The sequence below is a fragment of the Thunnus thynnus genome, chromosome 22 (assembly GCF_963924715.1).
Source record: "Thunnus thynnus chromosome 22, fThuThy2.1, whole genome shotgun sequence".
Lineage (NCBI taxonomy): Eukaryota > Metazoa > Chordata > Actinopteri > Scombriformes > Scombridae > Thunnus > Thunnus thynnus.
In genome coordinates this window covers 18,575,529-18,593,369 of record NC_089538.1, presented here as the reverse complement: position 1 = coordinate 18,593,369, position 17,841 = coordinate 18,575,529, and the positions used below count along the sequence as shown (strand labels likewise).

General features: G+C 40.3%; 1 protein-coding gene across 1 annotated transcript; it reads left to right on the top strand.

The window, feature by feature from the left end:
* Window positions 1–63: 63 nt before the first annotated feature.
* On the top strand, window positions 64–16,264 carry supt16h (SPT16 homolog, facilitates chromatin remodeling subunit). Its single transcript, XM_067579514.1, has 24 exons — window positions 64–522; window positions 1,875–1,967; window positions 2,475–2,645; window positions 4,371–4,523; window positions 4,640–4,786; window positions 5,691–5,842; window positions 6,777–6,949; window positions 7,083–7,173; window positions 7,272–7,345; window positions 7,474–7,586; window positions 7,827–7,892; window positions 9,099–9,197; window positions 9,586–9,701; window positions 9,918–10,071; window positions 10,162–10,289; window positions 10,433–10,695; window positions 10,812–10,930; window positions 11,494–11,732; window positions 11,847–11,922; window positions 12,953–13,122; window positions 13,213–13,342; window positions 13,429–13,561; window positions 13,678–13,752; window positions 15,228–16,264. The coding sequence occupies exons 1-24, from the start codon at window positions 457–459 to the stop codon at window positions 15,326–15,328; spliced, it is 3,102 nt and encodes a 1,033-aa protein (XP_067435615.1). The 5' UTR covers window positions 64–456; the 3' UTR covers window positions 15,329–16,264.
* Window positions 16,265–17,841: the final 1,577 nt, after the last annotated feature.

The following is a 17,841-nucleotide window of genomic DNA, read 5'->3' as shown; positions in this document are numbered from 1 at the left end:
TAACATTTGTTTATTATGAAAGCTGATATGTGGAGAGTAGGAGGGGGAGGGAGAGGAAAAAGAGGCGCAGGAGGAAGGGAGGGGGGACGGAGGACTTAATTATTACAGATTGGTGTGTGCGTGGTCGTGTGTGGCGAAAAAGGGGGATACATTATATTACATTTTTAATCGTTGTGCGTATTTGAACCGGGTGTTTGCTTATCGGGGTTTTAGCGTGGTTTGCGTTTTTTTTACACGTCTCCTGCGTGGAGAAGGCCTCTGTAGTGAAATTATAAGGGAAGCAGCAGCAGCAGCAGCAGCAGCTCGTAGTGGTGCGCGTGTTTCCCGCAGGCGTGGAAAGAAAGTGCGTTGTTGTTAGTTGACACGGATCATCATCATCATCATCTTCATCATCATTGTCATCCGGCCTGCTAAGAGCCGAAGCCGGGAGCTGGAGTTTGCAGCAGAGGACTCACCATGGCGGTAAACCTGGACAAGGAGGCATACTACCGCCGGATCAAGAGATTATACAGCAACTGGAAGGTAAAATTGGGCGATTTGAGGCGTATGTCGGGGTTCAGGCATCTATTATAGCTGTTATAAAGCAGAAAAAGTGCTTCTGCTGGAAGGAGATAGACGCTAAGTTAGCCGCGTTTTTCTGCCGAGCGAGTTTCACTGTTGTCGGCGTGAGCGGTGATGTTTCCCTGCGCAGACAACCAGGGATACAAGGCCTCTGTCTGCACGATTTCACTAGCTATTTTCACTTTTAGCTACCCTAAAACGCGTTTCCACCTAAACCTGTTGGGAAGTTATTCCTCCTTTTTGTCTTGTGTATCAGATCTAACTGCCTCGCCACCTCATGTTAGCACACTAATCATCCCATTCACCGCGTTAGCTGAGCTAACGTTAGTTAGTTTTACTCCCAAGCTAACTTTACTAGCCGAGCAGCTAATTGAGTAGTGAACCAGCATCTGCTGCTTTCACAAATAAACCCAGCTGAAGTGGTCACTAAAACACAATTTTCCACATAACTGTGCTCGACATTTTGTCAACTGCCAAGCTGTTCGGCGTAACTGTCAGTTTGCAGTAAGCTAGTAATGGTCGCTACATGCTAATGCTAAGTGGCTAATTAGCATCAGAAAAACGCCAGTAACATGTGCAGGATGTCTTCCAGACCCTCGAAATCACTTTTGTATAAAGTCTTAAATGTGCCACATTACTTTTTATAACATTGTGGACACTTGTAGGTCTGAAACTCGTTTTAAGAAGTTGTAAAATGTTGTTTCTTGATGGGGGTTTTTCCGTTGAAATTGCTAATTTGCTCTAATTAAACTATAAAATGAAGCTTAGTGTGCATTTAAAAAGTCATTTAAATGCCTGAAATGATCTTGGTTATACTTGCAATACACTGATGTGCTACCTGTTACCTGGCAGTGCAGCATCAGGTGTTGGTGTTGCTGATGAAGTGTTACACAGCAACTTTTAAGCTTTTTCAACTATTTATTGTTTTTGGCAAATTCCATATGCATAAAATGAAATGGATCAATTGATTTATTTATATATTTTGCTCCTTCTATGTATTATATTGTTTTTATTGAATGTAAAAAGCTTCTTGCTCAAACTCTTTACTGATTTTTTTTTTTTTTTTTTTTTTTGTAATCTTGTCATAATTGAATTCCTTGGCACTTTGTTTCCTCTTTTTGTTCTTCATACTTGTTTATATTTTACTGTTTTGTTTTTTTTAGTTTGACTTTTGTCAATAAAGTTGAGAAAGAAGGATGATGGATGTGGTAGAAAGACCTTAATATGTTTTTGTAATATGCCTTTTTTTTCATGCATAACATCGTCTCAAGAGTGCATTTAATAATTAAAGCATCTTTCTCTGTTTTTTGCAGAAAGGAGAAGATGAGTTTGGCAAAGTCGATGCCATCGTGGTGTCTGTCGGAGTGGACGAGGAAATTGTGTACGCCAAATCCACAGCCATACAGGTGAGGGCATATCCTGGCCAGAGCAGCAGCAGCAGGATGATGATGATGATTTGCAGAAATCTCTCAGGATAACGAGCATAAGCCTTACATTGAGCTTCTAGATGAGATTATCTGGGAGAAAAATGTCAGTTTTCCACAGTCACATCATCTTCTATGCACAGTAAAATTCACTGGAATCTATTATGGAGCAGTTATAGCGAAATTACACAATATCTTAACTAAAGCACTGAGGAAGTTGTGTGGGAGCTAATTTTGTCTCATCAACTTTGGTTATTGAATGCTTGAGAGATTATGTTTGAAAGATCTGAATAGGACTGCAACTACAGATCACCTTAATTATTGATTATTTAAAGCTGCATTAGCTGTTTGGCATTGATAACGGAAATAATCATTAGCTGCAGCCCTAGTAAATATACAGATTAGTAAGCGTGAACTGACTTAAATCAGACTTGCTTGTCCACCTGCTTTTTAAATTTCCTCATCCTTTTCTTTTATTTCTGTCCACAGACTTGGCTGTTTGGCTACGAGTTGACAGACACCATCATGGTCTTTTGCGACACCAAGATCATCTTCCTCGCCAGCAAGAAGAAGGTGGATTTCCTCAAACAGGTGGCTGTAACTAAAGGCAACGAGAACGCCAACGGTGCCCCGCCCATCACCTTGCTCACCAGGGAAAAGGTAACGCACTCCTGTCAGTTTTTGTACAGTTGTCTATACACATGATTTGAAGATATTGGGGAGTGATACAGTATGTTTATGATTGACTTTGGTTTGTCAGAAAGAGGAGTGTACACATGTGAATATCTGTTCGTCACTGAGTCAGCCGACCAATGGCGTAGCCCTAATAAATATACTTACTAGAGCTGCAACTAAGTGGTTGTAATGTTCGCTGTAGGACTGTTAATGTTATTTTATTAAGATTTAATATGTTTTTTAGGCGAGAAAGTGACCATTTGGACTCCCGATACGTGGTCAGTTTATCCAAATAACGCCTAAATGGAAATTTACTCCGTTTTCTAAGATGTTCGGGAGCTGCCAGCCGGGTGAGACCAGCCGGTCATCTCAGCTGCTGGCAGCTCGACTCCTGAGGTGATCGGCTGTTCAACAAGTCGTAGTCCCAGCGAGAACGTGATCCGACGAACCGATCTGTGCAGCTCTGCGGTGATTTATCGCTGCCTCTGACGTCTCTGCAGCATTTTTATAGTTGATATAATTCCTTTTGGAAGATAAATGTTGGTCTCAAAGATGCCACATCGGACAGAACAACAGCGCTGCACAGATATCACCACATTATAATTAATATAAATGTGTTAAAATGAGCAGATCAGTCTATATTTAATGTTATAAAGCTACATAACAGTTTGGATTTTTATTATAGCTACATTACAGACTGAATAACATAATTTACTGCATCTTTCTGTCAGTGATTTTATTATTTTTTTTGAAAGAAACGGTGTTAGTGGAGCTTTGAGTCGAGATTATTTTGTCACAGATCAGTCGGGTAGGTGTGTTGAAGCTGAGCCGCCGCTGCCAGCAGGCAGAGGGATCGTACTGCGTCCTGCGTTTTTTTTTTTTTTACACCCGAGTCGAACTTGCCAAGTCCGAACTAGCAAGCACGCACGTCAGAACTTGGCGTACCAGCTATAGAGACAGGCCTTATGTCGAATTGGCTCCGGTCAAAGCCCAGCGCACCTCATGGGGGCTCGATCCACCACATGTCGCCACTTCCTGTATCTGTCGTTTCAAATTAAAAGCTTTTTAGCATTTCATACCGGGTTTTGACCGAGTGTTGTTGTTAGTTTGAGAAACGAGAGTTCACACTTCCTCTTTTTGTGGGTTTTTTTTTTTCAGCAGTTTTTAATCCTTAGTTGTTCCTCAGCACACAAGTGAGTTTAAATGTTGCTTAATGGATGGAGGGTTCATTCTGGAGTGAAGATATCTTTCTCATATTTCAATGAATTTGTCAAACTTTGTATCCACTAACTCATCGTTTTTTGGGGGGTTTTTTTGAATGTGGATATACTAGCCTCTGGTTCAAAGTTCACCCCCATAGAAAAAGGTGTTAAAATTCATGAAATGTTGGATAAAAGACATTTAGACATTTTTTTTATTTCTAAGCTTCTCAAATCAATAAGATAAATAACTGTTAAAGTAAAATAATGACATTTATTTTACTTATATACTTTTCTTCCCAGCCATACACAGTAATAATTGAAATAAGAGTTTAAGTGTAATCATTATTTTATATTATTTAATACTATAATAACAGCATCTAAGGTTTTAAATGTGATATTGCCACATCCAGGAAGCAGTTTGATCTTCTATATATATTCTATCCATCGTGCTTCAGATTAAATCAGATTATTGGAAGAATTAACGCTTGATGTTTTGTGTGTCTCTCAGAACGAAAGCAACAAGGCCAACTTCGACAAGATGATCGAGGCGATCAGAGGCAGCAAAGAAGGCAAGACGGTGGGAGTGTTCAGCAAGGACAAATTTCCCGGCGAGTACATGAAGAGCTGGAACGACACGATCACCGCCGAGGGACTAGAGAAGGTAAGACGCGCTTCAAAACGTCATTGGAAAACTGAATTCTTCCAGCGTATTCCTCCCAGGTTAATCAGCATCAATAACTCTTCCTCTTCCGTTGCTTCCCTCCCTCCCGCCTGCAGGTGGACATCAGCGCCGTGGTAGCGTACACGATGGCGGTGAAGGAAGACGGGGAGCTCGGCCTGATGAAGAAGGCAGCGGCCATCACCAGCGAGGTTTACTCAAAGTTCTTCAAGGAGCGGGTCATGGAGATCGTTGATGCAGACGAGGTGAGGAGGAGGAGGAGCGCCGGATTCGTGTGAAATAGCAGATTTTTGCATCATACACTGTAACTTAAGCTCCATATGTTGTTTTTTTACTGTCTGAAGAACCTCTGAAAGAGCATTTAGACCATTTTGGGACAACAAGCGCTGTTTTTTTTTACTGCTGCATGCTTTAAGTTGCTAAAATTTTAGGTTTTGTTGCATTGATCGGTGTGTTCAAAGTTGCAAGTCATTTTTTAGGCTGTGTTTAATCACTCTCCTGCTGCGTTTAAGTCTTATCGTTGGGACTGTATGAGCAAGATAATGTTCACGTCTGTTGCCTGGTTGCATCTGCAAGTCAGATAATTGTGAATTTCACAGGACAATATCTCCCACTTGGTGAAAAGAGCGACAGAAGTGTCAACAAATTGTTGGCAAAATGACTGTAAAGCCTCATTTGCTGTAAAGCCTCATTAAGATCCAATATTAACATGTATACAAGTGATTCAGCTTCATTTTAAAGGAGCTGTACACAGTTTATCTGTTTCATGTGTTAAACAGCTTTTAAAAGATGCCGACTTCTATTTAAATGACGAATAAGAAGTTGGCCGTTGGGTCGACCATCATGGAATAAAGTCTAAATAAGGAGAGGTTTTCTTGGTCTTCTCATTCTGCCAACATTGTGATTATCTCTGGTAAACACAGCTTTTGAAAACATGAAAAGTCGTCCCATTTGCCAAAAAAAAACAACAAATTTTTGAAAGTTTTGTCTTGACACTAATATTTTTCCAGCAGAACAGTTTCCCATCGGTTTAGTTTTGAACTTTTTGCCAGTATAGCTATATGACGTGAACATCCAGTAGCCTGTGTTGGAAATCAACCCTTCAAATCTGACTTCCTCGCTTTTTTTATATCCTCTTCTCGTTTACAGAAAGTGCGTCACAGTAAGCTGGCGGAGTCGGTGGAGAAGGCCATCGAGGAGAAGAAGTACCTGGGCGGCGCGGACCCATCCACGGTGGAGATGTGTTACCCCCCCATCATCCAGAGCGGAGGAAACTACAGCCTCAAGTTCAGCGTCGTCAGGTAGCTTCCCCTCACAGTCACAGTGACGTGTTGGTTATTTTATTCTCCTTTTGGTGGGGAAAAAGTAAACTCTTAGTTGACTCTTTTTCCTTTTTAAGTCAAGCTACAAATTAAAATTTTTACAGCTAATGATTATTTGCATAATCAATCAATCCGCAGATGACATCTTGATTAATTGTTCTGTCTATCAAACGTCAGAAAATAATGAAAACTATCCATCACACCTCCCTAAAGATTGTCGTCTTCTAATTGCTTTCGTTCTGTCTGACGAACAGTTCAAAATTCAGTTAATTATCATAGAAAAGCAGGAAATTCTCACAATTAAGAAACTGGAACTGGTTTGCTGTGTTTACTAAGAAAGACTTTGATGACTAAAACGGTTGCAGATTGTTATTTTTTTTGATCAATAACTATCACTTCAGCTCTAAAATGTTGATATTTTCTAAAAAGATAAACCTGAAATCAAATGTCAGTTGCTGTTAAAGGAGTAGTAGTACATTTTGGGAAAGAGGCTTTTTCAATGCTTGTTCTTTTAGATGAGATATATTGATTTTAACAAGATTGATTTGTGAGTTTAATAGCTGCTGGTCGGCAGATTTATTTAATCTTTAAACACTCAGCTTCATATTTACTGCACAGACATGAATGGTGTCAATCTTATCATCTAACTCAGGAAGAAAGCGAATAAGCACGTTTCTGAAAACCTTTTATCTCTTTTTAATGTTTGTGAAACTGACTGAATGACTACTAGTTGTATTGAAATTCAACTAGTAGGTGATCACACAGAGATTTAGGAAGCAAAACTTAATTGGAAGAGTTGCTGTTCTGACCTTTGACCTCACCAGAAGGAGACAAGACAGAATCTGTCCCACTTAGTCCATCATAGATCACACAGTTCATCATTTTAACCGACACTTTCTCTTTCCCGTGCCAGCGATAAGAACCACATGCACTTCGGTGCCATCACGTGTGCCATGGGGATCCGCTACAAGTCCTACTGCTCCAACCTGGTCCGCACCCTCATGGTGGACCCCCCGCAGGAGATGCAGGACAACTACAACTTCCTGCTACAGGTGGAGGAGGAGCTGCTCAAGGAGCTCAAACACGGTGGGTTCAGGAGCATGCTGGGAGTGTGGGAACTGTTGTCGGGAAGAAGTGGATACAGAAAAAAACAGAGCAACCTCCAGCATGTTTGTGTGTGTTTTCTGAATGTAAGTCATGTTTTCTGTCTCCTCCACAGGCGTAAAAATCAGCGACGCCTACAACGCTGTTCTGGAGTACGTGAAGAAGGAGAAGCCAGATCTTGCAGCAAAGCTGACCAAAAACCTCGGGTAAAGTCATGCAGAAGCCATCCACCTCCCTCCCTCCGCTACCTGCACTCAGCCGCATTCATACACTTGTCTTATATCTTCATTTTATGTTTTTGTAGGTTTGCAATGGGAATCGAGTTCAGAGAAGGCTCGCTGGTTTTGAACGTCAAAAACCAGTACAAACTGAAAAAAGGTGAGGATGTCGTCTTTGTATCCGACATGAAGTTACTGGTAATATTTAGATTTATTTCTTTATTTAGTACATGTATGATGGTAAATAACATAGTTGATAACCAAAGCTTGTGTGTGTGTGTGTTGCAGGCATGGTTCTCAGTATCAGTTTAGGTTTCGCTGACCTTGTGAACAAAGACGGCAAGAAGGACGAGCAGAAAAAGTACGCCTTGTTTATCGGCGACTCAGTACAGATCAACGAGGTGAGACACACTTCAATCCAACTTAATAGGAGCATAAATGATGAAGAGGAGCAGTTTTTTTGCTCTGTTTAAAAGGAAATCCTGAATATAAATATTTGTTTTTGTAATTGAATTTTACATTTCAGTATATTAACCATTAATTGAAATGTGTGTAGCTTTAGAAAGATTCACCATCGTAGATCATACGTGGAAAAAGTGACAAGCGCACATTTATCACAACCTGAAATATTTCTGTAACAGGAGGAAGCCGCCACGATACTCACACCAGTCAAGAAAAAGATAAAAAATGTGGGAATCTTCCTGAAGGTGGGTGTCTTGGTTTGTCAGAGTAGAACAGCTGCCTATCTGATGTTTTTTTATTATATCTGAATGTTCAATATCAGTTTTTCTATTTCACAGCTTTATTTTTATATTTTTAAGCAAACCACTTGCACCACATGTAATCCAATGACAACATGTATTGGGTTACCTCTTGTAGGTACATATATAGATTGTATTTCACATATTTTTTTATACTCTAGTCCTATAATGTTGATAATTAAGGTCAGTTTCTCAATACAGATTATTTCATTGACATTTTCAGTCTAGTCGTCCTTGTTTGGACGCCTGCAGTCATTTCCGTGTTATAGCTTTCCTGCTGGCAGCCAAAAGTGTTTTAAAGTCCAACTGAAATCATTTAATCATTTCTGTGCAGTAAAAAAATAAGATCAGTGTTTTTATTTAAATGTATTAATAGTTTTGTATCATCAGAATAAAGAAAAAAGGTCACATTAGAGGCTTGTTTGATTGACATTAGCTGGCAGGCTAACGTTGTTGTTGCACCGTACAGAACAGAGACAAAAGTAAACTGCTAGATAATGTGTCACTAACAGGGATTTTGAAGAGCAATAACCAAACCAGCATCAAATGTGTCTGAAGTGAGATTCTCAGGTATGTTAACATGCTATTTAATGCGCTGCGGCTGAGCATTTAATTAGCTGTCTAGCTTGCCAACTGACATTAGCAGTGCGCTTTTCCTCAGTGAGTGTTTGTTTGGTGACTTGTTCAACAAGTTAAGGTGCGAGACAAGACGTATGTTCATGTTTGTAAGTTAGATAAGAAGGAGACTTTAGAAGGAAAGCAAACGTGGGTCGTTGTTTAGAGTCTGCGGCTCTCGTGTTGTGTAGCAGGATGCAATCAGGCTCAGTGTGACGTCTGCTTTGCCTGTGATAGAACAACGAGTCACCGTGTTATGCAAAGTTTGATTTGCTGTATTAAAATATGGACTCCAGCTACGTAAGCAGGTGACGGAGCGGTATTTAATCGAAATAATATAAAACTAGGGGGTCCCATCATGAAATCAAAGAAAAATCATACTTTTCACCCAGTACAAGTGATGTGTGGAGCAAAAAGGGCAATTTAATGTCAATTGGACTTTATTCATCCTGTGCCATACTTGTATCTTTTTTTCCCCCCAGGTATAACATAACGTCAGTTTTCATGGGCTTGTCTTGCTTTTTTTTTCCCCCTCAGAATGACGACGAAGACGACGAGGAGGAAGACGGAGACGACGCCGAGGAGCTGCTGGGGAAAGGAGCTCGGAGCGCCGCCCTGCTGGCAGACAGAACCAGGGTGAGTCGTGAGTGTGTGTTCAAACATGTTTCTGGTCTTCAGTGTTTATTTGCCACCTTGACAGAGCGTAATAACTAAGAGTGTGAATGTCTTTGTACTCTGCCAGCTACTTGGGAAGGTAAGTATTTATAGTTTTTCTAAAATCTCATCAGCTGAACTGGTTAATGTGTTTTAAAAAAGAAAAAATCCACTTTTTTTTGCGTATGTTATGATTTTCTGACCATCCACAGCCGTGTACTGCATATGTCTACTCCGCATGTATGTTGTGTTTTTTTTTGTTTTTGGTTTTTTTTTGGTTTTTTTCATCTTTTGTAAGAAAAGAAAAAAAAATCTCGGACTTGAGGTTCCTCCGTGTGATCACTCAGTTGTGTCTTTTTGTCAAATTCAGAACGAGATGACGGCGGAGGAGAAGAGGCGGGCTCACCAGAGGGAGTTAGCCGACCATCTGAACGAAGAAGCCAAGCGTCGTCTGACCGAACAGAAAGGAGAGCAGCAGATTCAGAAGTGAGTGGTGGAGGCCAGAAGAGGGCGCTAGACGTTAGAATAAAAATAATAATAGCTAGAATAATAATAACACCAATAATTCATGGCAATTGCTGGGTTTTATCAATATTTCTGTAATCATAAATGATTAAGTGCCTGAATATTTCTAGAGTGTTTGTCAGCAGATGTAAAATTTAAGTTTCTGGTCATAAATTGAGTTCACTGTTTTTCTCTCAGGGCCAGAAAATCAAACGTGTCCTATAAGAACGTGTCTCAGATGCCCAGAGAAAAAGACATCAGAGAAATGAAGATCTTCATCGACAAGAAATACGAGACCGTCGTCATGCCCGTCTTCGGCATCGCCACACCATTTCACATCGCCACCATCAAGGTTTGTTACCTGTCGCTGTTTGCCAACTTTTTTTTTTTGGTTTCTGCTGGAATCTGTTTGTTTATTCTTGCTTTTTTTTTCCATGTCTAGAACATCAGTATGTCTGTAGAAGGAGACTACACCTACCTTAGGATCAACTTCTACGTCCCCGGCAGCTCTCTGGGACGACAGGAGGGAAACATCTTCCCCAACCCCGACGCCACATTTGTCAAGGAAATGTAAGTATTGACTTTGTCTGTAAGATCATCCGGTAAAGACTTTTCTCAGTGTCCAGTCCAAGAAGGACAAATATGTCCAAAAATGTTTAGTCTAGAAAAACAAAACTTTTTATCCTCCTCAACTGATGATACTTTCCTCTCAGCACGTACCGAGCGTCCAACCTGAAGGCTCCCGGCGACACGTCGGTGCCCTCCACCAACCTGCAGAACGCTTTCCGCATCATCAAGGAGGTACAAAAGCGCTACAAGACGCGAGAGGCCGAAGAGAAGGAGAAGGAAGGCATTGTCAAGCAAGACTCGCTGGTCATCAACCTCAACCGCAGCAACCCCAAGCTCAAGGACCTTTACATCAGACCCAACATCGCACAGAAGAGGATGCAGGGCTCGCTGGAGGCACATACAAATGGTGAGGAAGAAGAGATCGGCTCCTCTCGCAGATGAATTTCAAAAGTGCAATCTGGTATCTTAACTTTCACATACGTTGTTTTAATGAAATTTCTCTCTCTCGTCTCCCCTGGACAGGTTTCCGTTTCACGTCGGTCCGCGGTGATAAAGTGGACATTCTTTACAACAACATCAAACACGCCATCTTCCAGCCGTGCGACGGGGAGATGATCATCGTACTCCACTTCCACCTCAAGGTGTGTTTACCAGTCCGTCCATCTCACAAAAAAAAACCTCACAGCACCACTTTCAAACTCAAGTAGAGGAATAGTTTGACATTTTGTGAATAAATAAGATTGTTCACTTGAAGATTGGTACCACTCTCATTACTGTGCAGTTAGCTTTAGACAATTTGTGGTTTATGTGAGTTGTGTGTCGGACGTTGTGGAGTCTTGTCACCATGAAGTCGCCAGGCAGTTAGCAGGAAGTCACTGCACCAGGCTAAGAAATAGAAATGAGAAATCACCCATAAAACCACAACTTGTAGTTTTTACACTTGTTTTTTTTGCTAAATACTTCATATTTAGAGTGGCAACGAAAGAAAGCAAACTATTTCTTCAAATAAAAGACCACATCTACCTGTTAACATTGTTCAGTTTTAGCAAAAGATTCCTTTGTGCGTGAATTTATATATAAATTTGTATCAAAATGCTGCTAGGAATGAATTACAGTACTTAAAATAATTGTAAATCATTTCTGTGCAGAGACTGATAGGAAAAATTGCCAATGTTTTTATTTTTTCCTTCGCTCTTTCCTCCAGAACGCCATCATGTTTGGTAAGAGGCGCCACACGGACGTCCAGTTCTACACAGAGGTCGGGGAGATCACCACAGACTTGGGCAAACACCAACACATGCACGACAGAGACGACCTGTACGCCGAGCAGATGGAGCGGGAGATGAGGCACAAGCTCAAGTCCGCCTTCAAGAACTTCATCGAGAAGGTGGAGACGCTGACGAAGGAGGAGCTGGAGTTCGAGGTGCCCTTCAGAGACCTAGGGTGAGTCAGATACATTCTAAGAGACATAAAGATATAAATAAATGATTGAGATAGAAGGTGCAAAGGAGAGTGTGGAAAGCAGGTTAATAACTTTTCTGTGCATCTTTTCTCCAGGTTCCAGGGTGCCCCCTACAGGAGTACCTGCCTGCTACAACCCACATCCAGTTCCCTTGTCAATGTTACTGAATGGGTAAGTGAAGACGCTGAGCCAGTCTGTTACTGTCCTTATGAGTGAAACCATCAGACTTGGACATGCACTTTCAAAACCTCATGGAGATTGTTCTGGGATACCGTGGCTACGATCGTTTTTTTTAACTTTGTACTGATTATTGAAGCCATGAAGGAAAATGAGTTAGTTCTTCCTTTTTTAAAAGAACAAGAAAAACATTTTGACTTAAACTTTTAACTTATAAACAAAAAGTATATCCTTATGTTTTAAACAATATCGCTGTTTAAAGCTATTTAAAGTACTAATTAAAGATATAATGTGGGACTTTTACATATAAATGTGTTTTCTCTATATTCATTCCACCGCTGCAGAATTATGAGCGACGCTGCTAAAATTTTACAAGATCCTTAATATCAATGAGCTACAAATGATTTTCACTTGCACACTGTGCGAGCATGATGACACTTGTTACGTTATCACCGAAGCGTTTTGAGTCGTTAACTAGTGCATCAAATCCCAGAATCCTCCCTCTCCTCATTCTTCTAAGGACATCTACATGAAAGATACTGTTTATAAGAGAGTGTAGCTCCTTTTTAAGTATAAGGGTAGTGTGTAGTGAGTGTGTGGTTGAGCGACGAGCGGCAGAAAAGTGACAGTTAGCAGTAAGTTGTCAGTGCTGCAGCTTCTCAAGAACAAGAAAAGTCTTGTCTGTTTCCCCAAGTGCTGGAAAAGTGAAGAGGATTAGCTACAGTAGTTAGCAACAGTAGGTTAGCCTAACCTGACTAGGCTCACTTAAGGTGGACTGACCTTTTAAGGTAGACCAGCTAATCTCATTTTAGTGTCAATCTCAGCTGCTCTTAAACAGAGAAGTGCTGAACTGCTGAGTCTCTGAGCCCATCACTGCTAGATAAATCTCTCTATTCAGTATGCAGAGTTTTTAAATTGGCGTCTGATGAATTTCCTGCGCTGCACATATGCATTTATATAATATCTTTTAAATTTTGTACTCATGTTTACTAAAATGTTTATCAATTTTTATTGTTATCTTTAGCCGCCATTTGTGGTGACTCTGGACGAGGTGGAGTTGGTCCACTTTGAGCGTGTGCAGTTCCACCTGAAGAACTTCGACGTGGTCATCGTCTACAAGGACTACAACAAGAAGGTCACCATGATCAACGCCGTGCCCGTCAACTCCCTGGACCCCATCAAGGAGTGGCTCAAGTAAGGCTCAAGGACGGAAACGTTCTCGTAAGCGATGAGTCAGACCAGCCGTTCTGGTTTTTGTGAAATACGTTGCCTTCTCTTTTTCAGCTCGTGCGACATCAAGTACACGGAGGGAGTCCAGTCTCTGAACTGGACCAAGATCATGAAAACCATCGTCGATGATCCAGAGGGCTTCTTTGAGCAAGGAGGCTGGTCTTTCTTGGACCCGGAGAGCGAGGTACGCTCAGTAGTCAACTTCTTTTATGTATTTTCGGTATTTTACGTTTGTTATTATATCATCTCACTGTGTCATTTTGCTCTCAGGGAAGTGGTGAAGAGCACGACTCGGAGTCTGAAATGGAGGATGAAACGTTCAACCCCTCCGCAGATGAAGAGGAATATGAGGAAGAAGACAGCGACGAGGATTACAGCTCTGAGACCGAGGAGTCTGGTTCAGGTAAAGGAAACTGCTTTACTCTAAAAGTAACGTCAAACATTTTCAGCAAACGATTTGTATCTAAACAACCTGCAATCTCACACTCGGTCCGTACTGTTGTCTGCTTTGTTTTGTAGAATACAGCGCGTCACTGGGCAGCGAGGAGGAGAGCGGGAAAGACTGGGACGAACTGGAGGAGGAAGCCAGGAAAGGTTTGTATCTGGAGTTCTGGAGAACTTCATTCACAACTTGTCATGTGTTCAGTTGGCTCGTTTCAAAAGATATTTAATTCAGTGTCATATATACAACAAAGAATAAAACAGCAAATCACCACATTTGAGAAGCTGGAGCCAGAAATTATTATATTATATATTGCTCAGTTATTCAGATAGATTATCAGAATAGCTGCTGATTAATTTTCTGTCCATCGTCTTATCAATCAATCATTGCAGCTTGTGGTCAGCAGGTCGTGTCTTGATTGTCTCGTTATTCACACAACTACATGCAGACATGATTGTACTGCAAGAACTGATTGAGTTTCTTATTCTTCATCAATCAGCCTGAACGTAATAATAATAATAATAATAATAATAATAATAATAATAATAATGATGCAACTATCACAACCATAAGAATATAACTCAAGCTTCAGACATAATTTCATTTCTCCCTGCCGTGAAATATTGAGGCACTAGAGTTGGTCTCAATGAGCTTTAAATGTGCGTCACAAGATTTAGGCAGATCTGATGATCAACTGGAGACCCAAAAAACATTTACTGGGTAAAAATCTCAAAGATGAAAAGATACTCTGACACTGCTATCTCCATCCCAATTTTTTAAAATTCTACATGGACATGAGATTACAATAGCTTGAAATCTTTTTGAGGAGATTTAAATTGCCAATTTTAATGGAATTAACTTAATATTGGCATTTGTAGGATCCCCTCCCTTACGGATATGGAATTTTTTTGGTTCATTTTCCTCCTCGTTTAGTCAGGTCTGAACACGGTGACCATTCTCATTTGCGGGACCAAAACAACCGCGCTCGGTTCAGTCACAAACTAACTCTGGAGCGGGTCGTTTCTGGTGGGAACAGGATCTGACCTCGACCCGACCCGACTACTAGACGTACTCTACAAGCTAAACGGCTCCTGTAGCCGTACGTGTTTTACATACTGAGATGCAGACGAGCAAAATCAACAGTTGTTAGCTGGAGAAAGAATTGAGGTGAACTAGCGCAACAAAGCACATTGCATTTTTGATATTTGGCAGAAAGGATCGTCTTGCTTTGTTTACATTTTTGCTCCTTCCCCGGAAACATCTGACCAATGAGCAAAGGAACTTTCTCATGTGGCATTTCATGATGCATTTTGGTTTGCTTGGATTTTTTCTTTGAATCAAATTTACCAGCTCAACAACTCGCACAAGACCAAACTATAGGTTTGAAAACGCCCTCAAATTCTCTTGAAGCAGATTTTATAAACTAGTCCAAATGCATCTTGTGAACTTTGAGAGTACTTCATAGATTCTACTCAATAGTGAAAGACCATCAATCAGTCCCTCCAGGAAACTGCGATTTTTTTTGCAATTGCAATAATTAATGCAAATTCAAGAAATCTCCACAAAATTGGCAGAAACTTTCAATTTTGCTTTTAAAATTAACATTAATATCATCTGTGCCCTCTAGCTGACAGAGAGAGTCACTATGAGGATGAGGATACCTCCAACAACAAGAAGAGGAAGGTCCGGACTCAGGCCCCGCCCAGCAAGAAGAAGCGACGATCCTAAACGTCTCACACACACACACACACACACACACACACACAACACACACACGTATACACACACACACACACATACTGCCAAACCTAGCGTACCCGACCCCCCCCTTCTGCCCCAACTGGCTCTTTTGACTCGTACACTTCACACAAACACACACACACACACACACACACTCAGATAAACAATGTGTATATAGACGTAGAAGCCCCTTATTTTTGTGTTGGTCAGTGAAGTGTCATGTTGAAATGGTAAGAAAGTACCAGCAAGGCAGTCAGACACAGACTCCATTAGGTTTTGTTTTTTTTTTTCCTCTTCATTCCTTCCTCATTCTCTCTCTCTCTCTCTTTTGTTTCCACCTCCCATCTCCATCCATCCATCAGGGTTTCATATCTGTGTGCTTGTGTGTGTGTGTGTGTGTGTGTGTGTGTGTGTGTGTGTGTGCATGTGTGATTAAATGGGTTTTTATTGCAAGCATTGTTTATTTTCTGTTTAAAACAAAAAAGAGAAAAAAAAGAAAAAAGATGACTTTCTTAACTAATGGATAATAAAAGTCTTGACATATCTTCTGCCAAGTGTTTTATATAAAACCCTCCCCACCTCCTCGTCTACTTTTCACTTCTCATGTTTTCTCCAGTTCGTTAAAATTGTGGTTGTAAAATGGAACATTTGCCTTTTTTTGTTTTTGTTTTTTTTGAGGGGGGCAGATAATTCATTTTCTGATTTCCTTTTTTTTTTTTTAAATTTTTTTTTTTTAATAAGGTTTGTAAATTTATGCACACCGGTGCGCGCGCACACACACATACACACCTTCTCCCTCGCACTTGTCCTCCTCTTTGTCCCCCCTTTTTTGTTCATTCTGAGTAGATATGTTGTACTGTTAATTCTGAAAAATCCTGTTTTTGTTTTTGTAATAAAATTAAAAGGAACTGTTTGTTTTTTGAATGGTCTGTTTTTCATTCTAAAAGATGGATCGTGCTTTTCTTTCATAGATTTTTTTGGGGTATAATGTCAGTTCAGCTCCAACAACTCTGTCGCGAACCCGCCTCCTGACGAGAAATCGGAGCAGCCAATGAGCTTGTTTGATGCTCAGGGCCAAACAGTACTTAGTTGAGAATTTCATCAGACATTTTTGTGTTGCAGACTTCCAGTTCCCATATTCTGCTGCTGTTTCTCTCAAAGCTGACGAGTAATCTGGTTTCAAATATTTAATTTGTCCTGTTTGCTGAAACTGAGGAAGGCCTGTTTGATTAAAATCCAGTATGTTCGCTCATTACTCAGTAATAAACAGTGTTTTAGATGTTATAAAATTAGTTTTGGCAGATAACTGCATCCAAAAATACCCTAAAAGAACAAAATGGGATGTGACGAGGAGGTCAAGAAGCTGTAGTCTTATATAGTTCTTTAATATTTATTCCATTTTAATGATTTAAATTTGGTTTATCATTCGGAAGAAGCTTTGTATTATATTTATAGCGCTATTTCATATTGCAAGGTAATTGCCTTTGACTAACAGCTTCATAATGATTTGGTATAATTAAAGCATTAATCTTTCACACACAAACTTACTTGAGAAGGTAAAAGCTGTGAACTCAACACCCTCTCAAGCTTTTACCGGAGACAGTAAACAGGCACGTTTGACCTTTTGACACCAAAGATCTTTGTCAAAAAAATGCTGCTTTTATTCCTAAATAAAGGTCGTCGCTCGTCTTAGCCAAGAAAACTGTTGAAAGTGTTAAAAGTGACTCGACCTTTCGAACCCCCGCGGCTGCCTGTCCCTTACAATGAAAACCTGTTCGGCTCTGGAAAATCATGTCATGTCACTCAGTGCAACAGGAGAGCGGAGAAAGCATGTGTAATGAGAAAGTGTTTTAAGTGTTAGAAACTTGTCTGGTGAGAAGGTTTCAACCACTTATGCAAAACTACCTTTTCTTAAATTGCATCCTGTCTCTGCACTGCACGGTCTAGTTGCTACAGTGTGTGTCCGCAGCCAGAGACTAAATAGGATAAAAAGAAAAAGCAGCTACAGGTAAGTGAAGACCATTATCTATTATATAAATGTAATTACGTTTCTTTTTTCGTCCACCGTCTGAACCACTGAATCCGCTGATGCATGTCAAGAGACTTTAATTTAAAACTTCAACTTAATTTTAAGAGTAGACAGTTTTTTTGTGGAGTTTTTTTGCATCTAAATTGAGGGTTTAAGAATTTTTGAAGAATAAAAAGTAAGAACTTAGATTTTTAAGATCCCTTATTAAGGTAAAAATAATAACATAATGTGAACATACTCCATTACAAGTAAAAGTTCTGCTTTCACTGATTGCCTTTGTTTCTACATGACATCGGCCTGCAGCAGGCTCCTGATCAGTGTACTCTTTAAAGGTATGTTATGCAGGATTTTTCTAAAAAACAATGTATAGATTCATACAAAGTAATCTCTCAATCATCACTTATGACCCAGTAGAAGTGTTTGGCGGTGTATTTATCTGCAGAGACTCTACCCTCTGTCTGTATTTTCTTAT

Bases quoted from the DNA above. Each gene is read 5' to 3' on its own strand.
- supt16h (XM_067579514.1), top strand. From the start codon at position 457: ATGGCGGTAAACCTGGACAAGGAGGCATACTACCGCCGGATCAAGAGA. The intron at 2,646-4,370 runs GTAACGCACTCC...TGTGTCTCTCAG, and splicing joins CCTTGCTCACCAGGGAAAAG to AACGAAAGCAACAAGGCCAA. The intron at 13,123-13,212 runs GTAAGGCTCAAG...TCTCTTTTTCAG, and splicing joins CCCATCAAGGAGTGGCTCAA to CTCGTGCGACATCAAGTACA.